General features: G+C 47.3%; 1 protein-coding gene across 1 annotated transcript; it reads right to left on the bottom strand.

Moving 5' to 3' along the window:
- Positions 1 to 5,238: 5,238 nt before the first annotated feature.
- Positions 5,239 to 7,123, bottom strand: LOC120920051 (uncharacterized protein DDB_G0271670-like; the record flags this gene model as incomplete). The annotated part of the gene is made up of 3 exons (XM_040331963.1): positions 6,872 to 7,123; positions 5,743 to 6,101; positions 5,239 to 5,581 (listed from the first exon to the last, which is right to left on the bottom strand). Coding segments are annotated over exons 1-3 (954 nt in total), but the record flags the coding sequence as incomplete, so codon positions are not given.
- Between the last annotated feature and the right edge of the window lie 221 nt (positions 7,124 to 7,344).

Here is a 7,344-nt window from a genome sequence, read left to right as displayed (position 1 = left end):
AATGGGGAGCATTCCCATAGATACATCTATGCGTTAGACAGAGTGCTTTAAAAGTGATTCTGTCTTTTACTGGTAACCAATGAAGGGATCTCAGTGAAGGTGAGATCGATTCCCAAGGTTTTTTCCCAGTCACAAGTCTAGCGGCCGTATTTTGAACGACTTGTAGACGAGCGATTTGGTACTTGGGGAGTCCGAGGTAAAGGGCGTTTGCATAGTCCAATCTTGAGTTTACAATAGCTCCCACCACGACCGCTATGTCTTCCTTGGGAATAAAAGGAGTAAGTCTGCGTAGTAGGCGCAGCTGAAGGTTTGAGGGAAAAAACCTGTTTGGAGGGTAGGAGAGGAACTATATCTTGTACCCTGAGGAAACTACTTTGCAAACCCACCGGTCGGACAGTAGCGAAGACCACCAAGCCACGAATGTGAGAAGGCGACCCCCCACCCTTGTGTCGGGCGGGGGCAAACCTTCATGTGGTCGCAGGTTTGTGCTCAGGCTTGTTGGGGTTGCTTCTGTCCCTCAGCAGGAGCCTTGTCGGTCTGGGAGCTCTTACCTGTAGCTCCTGGCGGATGAAAAAGCCGCTTATGAGTGGAGAAGGATGGCCCATGCCTACGGCGTGGCTCTTTACCCTTTCTGGATTGCGGAAGCAGAGTACACTTACTGCCCGTGGCATCCTTTATGATGTCGTCCAGGGAGGCTCCGAAGAGCCAATCTCCCTTGAAAGGCAAATCAAGTAAGACCTTCTTGGAAGCTTGGTCCACGGACCAGCATTTTAGCCAAATCAGGCGACACAGAACCACTGCAGAGAATGAGGCTCTGGACAGCAACCAAATGGTACTGACTCACACACAAACTTGAGGCCCTGTACCAATTGGACGGCCAGGTCCACACAGGTCGGAGAAGCCTGGTGTTCATTTAACTCATGGTGCAGCATCTTAGCCCACTCTGTAAGCATCTGGGACACCAAGGCACCAGCGACAGCTATACACAGTACACACTGCTGACCCCACTACCGTGAACAGAGAGCGGGCCACTGCCTCAGCTCTCTGATCCCCCGGGTCCTTGAAAGCAGGAGCACCTTCCACTGGGAGCATGGTAACTTTGTTTAGTCTGGACCAGTGTTTCTCAACTCCGGTCCTCGGGGCGCACCAACAGGTCTTGTTTTCAGGCTTTCCATTATTGTGCACAGGTGATTTTATCAGTTTCACTGCCTTAGTAATTACCACAGCAGTTTGATCTGAGGGAAATCCTGAAAACATGACCTGTTGGTGCGCCCCGAGGACTGGAGTTGAGAAACACTGGTCTGGACACTGGAGGGTCCACAATGGGGAAGAGGTCCATTTTTTTTGAAAATCTTCCTCAAAGAGGGGATAATGTACCACAATACATTTCGGAACCGAGAAGGTTCTCTGCGGGCAATCCCATTCCTTGAACAAAAGCTTATCTAAGTAAGGCACACAAGGAAACCTTTTCAGTGCGGGCTGGCTTGCGGAACCCAAATAGGACCGACACCTCTGCAGATGAGCCTGACTTATCCTACAATTTAAGGGCATCACGCACCACAGTGATAAGTGCTCCAACCAGTGCCCTATCACGTGCTGACCCGGACACGGAGTCATCCTCACTGTCTGTAGGTTCGTGCTCCCTAACCTCTGAACCTGGGCTGGTAGCCGTAACCAGGCCGAATCTGAATCAGATAACTCCAGAACATGGTGGGGGGAGGGGGCGCTTTTTACCCCCCTTTTTCCCCCACACACACCGCAGCCACCCTGGCCACAAAGGCCTCCAGGACTGCCGACAGCCTCCACAGATACTGCAGGTGCGGGTGCACCGGTTGCCATTACAGGCATGTCAGGGGAAGGGGCACCCGCTTCGCATGCCACAATGACCACTCGTCTGACCCTGGGGGATGTAGCACCGGCACCAACCCACCCTCCTCGCTGCTTATTATAAAACCGATGGTAAAGTGGGGGACCCAGAGGACTCACTACCCTGGTGGGGTAGAAAGAAAAGCTGCCCAGCACTGACCGCCCTGTCCTGACAGAAGGATATCCCCTGGAGCCGCAGCATGTGCCCGAGATATAGCAGGAAAGAAACCAGCTGTATTGCACTGCCCATAACGCTGACCCTGTCACTAGAGAGCGAAACCACCAAAAACATGGCTGCCGAAGGGCCGCCCTGCAGAGAAAATCACGTGGACTCCGGGAAACTGGCCGCCATATAGTAAACAATACCAAAGCGCGCGGACCACCCACAGAGTAAAAAGGCGTGCGGCAACAAGATAATGGCCGCCATACATAAGCATTATAGCAAAGGGAAAATGGCCACTGTGCAGCAGAAAAAAACCACACGTGCAGTGCAAAAACACTACCACCGGGACCCTCACGCGGCAGGGTGAGATATTTCCCTCCCTCAGGAGCAACCTACAGGACAGCGTGCAGCCCCCCCAGGTGAGGGAAAACCCGGAACGCAGCAGGCCCCTTAGGCATGAGGAGGAGGAGGGATGGGAGGGAGAGAAGGGAAGGGTGACAGGGACCCCCGATCGACCTCCCAGGGAACATCCAGCCATCCCACCCCCTCCAAGGCGGGGTGGGGGGGGGGGGAGTACTCACCGATCCTGCAAAATAATTTTTGCTGGAATCATCCCACCACAGACCCACCACCCGAGCAGTACAAAGGTAGCTGTCCGCCCGGCACACTGTGACTGAGACAGTAGATAACCCAGTTATATGTGTGCCCCAGAGCGCAAAGCTCACCGGCCACCCCTGGAGCAAAATGGGGCATGTCGTGGCCGACCCAGCACGTAGCTAGAGGCCTGCACACACTCCCTGGCCAAAACTGGGGTGACAAGGAACCGACGTCCAGCCTGTCGCCCAGTCGGCAGTTCATAGCAGATCTCAGGATCGTAGCAGAAAAAAAAAAAAAAAAATTCAAAAAGCTTATAAAAAAAAGCATAGAAAACCAAGGGCCCATAGGGAGCCAGGTCCACTCCTAAGCTAGGCAGACAAAAACTGAGGCTGCTGTGTGCAGGAAGTGGGGTTGTACCTAGAGGGACCGCCCGCTGGGCGGTACTGTACAGTTTAAGGTTTTATTAACACTTTAACAATCTTTTCTGCCTAGTCCTCTCCTGATAGAAGGAAAGTCAGTCCATGAACACAAGAGAAATCCTATTTTCTTTATTGTACATCATGGGACACAGAGCAGCCATAGTAATTATTATGTGGGATGTCCCAAAGCAATGCCACTGAGGGGAGGGGGAAACAAATAAAAGCAGGCCGCCATCAGACATGAGGACCTATACTGCTGCTTGCAGTACACTGCGCCCAATGACCACATCCTTTTGCCGTCTTACATCCAACTGATAACATTTTGGAAATGTATGGACTGACGACCAAGTTGCGGCCTTGAAAATCTCATAGAGGCTTGGTGATACACCGCCAATGAAGCACTCAATGCTCTAGTAGAGTGAGCGCTAACTTGAAAAGGCAGAACTTTCCTTTTCAAACCATAAGCCTGGATTATAACCTGACGAATCCACATTAAAAATAGTCGATTTAAACGCTGCCTGCCCTTTCCTGGGCCCTTCTGGCAGCACAAACAAAGCATCAGTTTGTCGTATCTGAGCTGTCACCTTCACATAGAGCTTGGCAACTCTCACTACATCAAGAGAATGTAACAATTTGTTCTCTGGAGAATGAGGATCTGGAAAACAGGAAGGCAGGAAGACATCTTGGTTCAGATGAAAACTGGACACTACTTTTAGGTAGAAACGTTGGGCTAGGACGCAACACCACCTCGCCCTTACGAGGAATTGAGTATGGCTCTTTACATTAGAAAGCTGTAAATTCTGATACTCTCCTTGCCGAGGTTACTGCAACCAAAAAAACCCCCAAAAAACTTCCTTGTCAAAAGGATCAAAGGAATATGGCGCATCGGCTCACAGGGTTGTCTTTGCAATGCCGATAAAACTAGATTCAAATCCCATGGGGTGACCTAACTGGTGGGATTATACGAGTTACCCCCTGTATTAAGGCCAGATCAAAGAATGCAAAGCAAGCGGCCTTAGAAAGAATACTGACAAGGCCAAGATCTGATCCTTGATTGTACTCCAGGCTAGCTTGATTTCTATCCCCAACTGTAGGAAGGCAAGAATTCTTACTATGACATACTTCCGAGGATGCCATCCTTTGGTTTCACATCAAACATAGGCCCTCCAGACGCTATAATAAAAGGTCTTGGAAGCCAGCTTCCTTGCATTCATCAGGGTAGTTACCACTGAGCCTGAAAGCCCCCGACTATTTAAAATGTGGGCTTCAATAGCCGCGCCGTTAAATTTAGCAACTGTAAGGCAGGATGAAACACCGGTCCTTGCGACAGCAAGTCTGGAGGGGACGGAAGAGTCCACTGTTTTCCTACCGTCACCCTTACAATCTCTGCATACCAGGATTTTCTGGGCCATGCTAGGGCTACTAGTATTACCGGCTTCTGTTCCTCCTTGATGCTGCAGAGAAGCCGCGGTAGCAGCTGAACTGGATGGGGAATGCATAAATCAGTGAGAACTGACCCCAAGGGGTTACTAACGCATCTGTCCCACATGCAAGTGGATCGTTTGTCCTTGACACAAAGTTGTCCAACCTTTTGTTGAACCTAGACGCAAATAGATCTACGTCCGGGGTGCCCCATTTTTGGCAAATGGCTGAAAAATTTTCGGGGTGGAGAGACCATTCTCCCGGGAACAACTCTTGGTGGCTCAAGAAATCCGCCTGCCAATTCTCCACTCATGAAATGAAGACTGCCAATAGGCAAGACACATGTTTCTCTGCCCAGGCCAGAACATGGTTCACTTCCCTCTGGGTGGCATGAGTTTGTGTACCCCCACTGCTGTGGTGTTATCGGATTGTATCCTGACGGGACAACCTTGTAATCTTTAAGTCCAGGCCTCTAGGCCCAGACGCACTGCCCGAAAATGTTGATGGGCAACTTCCCTTTGAGTGGTCTCTTCCAGAACCGCTCCCCAGCCTAAGAGGCTGGGATCCATTGTTACAACCTTCCAGGTTACTGGCATAAAGGATTTCCCCTTCTGCAAATTTCTGGTCATCGATTGAGATACTACTACTACTACTACTACTACTACTACTACTACTACTACTACTACTACTACTACTACTACTACTACTACTACTACTACTACTACTACTACTACTACTACTACTACTACTACTACTACTACTACTACTACTACTACTACTACTACTACTACTACTACTACTACTACTACTACTACTACTACTACTACTACTACTACTACTACTACTACTACTACTACTACTACTACTACTACTACTACTACTACTACTACTACTACTACTACTACTACTACTACTACTACTACTACTACTACTACTACTACTACTACTACTACTACTACTACTACTACTACTACTACTACTACTACTACTACTACTACTACTACTACTACTACTACTACTACAACTACTACTACTACTACTACTACTACTACTACTACTACTACTACTACTACTACTACTACTACTACTACTACTACTACTACTACTACTACTACTACTACTACTACTACTACTACTACTACTACTACTACTACTACTACTACTACTACTACTACTACTACTACTACTACTACTACTACTATACTACTACTACTACTACTATACTACTACTACTACTACTACTACTACTACTACTACTACTACTACTACTACTACTAATAACCTATACTACTACTACTACTACTACTACTACTACTACTACTACTACTACTACTACTACTACTACTACTACTACTACTACTACTACTACTACTACTACTACTACTACTACTACTACTACTACTACTACTACTACTACTACTACTACTACTACTACTACTACTACTACTACTACTACTACTACTACTACTACTACTACTACTACTACTACTACTACTACTACTACTACTACTACTACTACTACTACTACTACTACTACTACTACTACTACTACTACTACTACTACTACTACTACTACTACTACTACTACTACTACTACTACTACTGAACTGCTTTGAATGAAGCCACCATTTTCCCTAGCAACCTCATGCAAAGGCGAATGGAATAATCCTTCTTTGCCTTCACCACATGAACCAGCTCTCTTATAGCCCTGACTTTTGTCTGAGGCAAAAAAAACTTTCTTGGGCTGTATCTATAACCAGACCCAAGTACACCAGCCTTATTACTGGCTTAAGGCTGACTTCTCTAGGTTGAGAATCCAACCCATGTACTTAACTGTGTTGGACACACTCTGGTCTAAGAGTGCAACCGACCTACCAACCGATCTATCAGTAGCAGGTCGTCTAGGTATGCCACTACTGCTATACCTTGGCCCCTCAGTCTTGCTAGTACTGGGGCCAGCACTTTTGTCAACACCCAGAGCGCAGTGGCTAAACCCAAGGGCAAGGCCACGAACTGAAAGTGACGCTGTTCTACAACAAAATGCAGAAACTTCTGGTGAGCGGGAAAGATTGGCACATGCAGATATGCATCTTTGATGTCTATTGATGCCACAAACTCTCCTCCCCAGAGGGTGGTTTCGACTGACTCCATGCGAAAACAGCGGACAGTTAGAAACTGGTTTATTTATGGTTATATTTATCCAAATCATCAGTGAACACCCGTTCCCGATGAAAGGGAAAACCTGCCAAAAGCTTTTTGCATGGCAATTTAGCTGACCAAAGCTTCAACCAGAGAATTCTACGCATATGCACCGACAAGAGTGCAAGGCGTGACACCTGATGAATAGAATCTTTCAGAATGTCAGCCACAAAATGTAAGGCCCTAGGTAGGTCAGCTAACTCACGGGCCGCTTCCACTTAATAACCTGCTTGAGCTGGTATTTTAGGGATTGAGAAATGCCTATCGTTGCAACTGCAGGCTGTACTGTTACATCTGCTACAGCAAACGAGGCTTTGAGCAAAGATTCCAGTTTCTTATTGACTGGATCCTTAAAAACGTGGACATTAACTACTGGACAAGTTAGACTCTTATTCACAGAAGCGATTGTAGCCTCTACTGTTGGCAAACTCCACTTCTTAGTGAACTTTTCCTCCATAGTATAGAGAAGAGAAAATTTTCGAGGAGGAATAAAATATTTTTCTGGGTGATCCCAGTCAGCATATAGCAGCTGTTCCAGCAATGGAGGTACAGGAAATGCATGTGGACCCTGAGAAGGCCTTAACCACTTCGTTACCGAGCCTGTTTTTCAGATTCAGTGTTTACGAGACTAAAACAGTTTTTTTTGCTAGAATATTACTTAAAACCCCCAAACATTAT

This window comes from Rana temporaria, chromosome 13, assembly GCF_905171775.1.
Source record: "Rana temporaria chromosome 13, aRanTem1.1, whole genome shotgun sequence".
NCBI classification, from domain to species: domain Eukaryota; kingdom Metazoa; phylum Chordata; class Amphibia; order Anura; family Ranidae; genus Rana; species Rana temporaria.
This window is presented reverse-complemented; position numbering and strand designations above follow the sequence as displayed.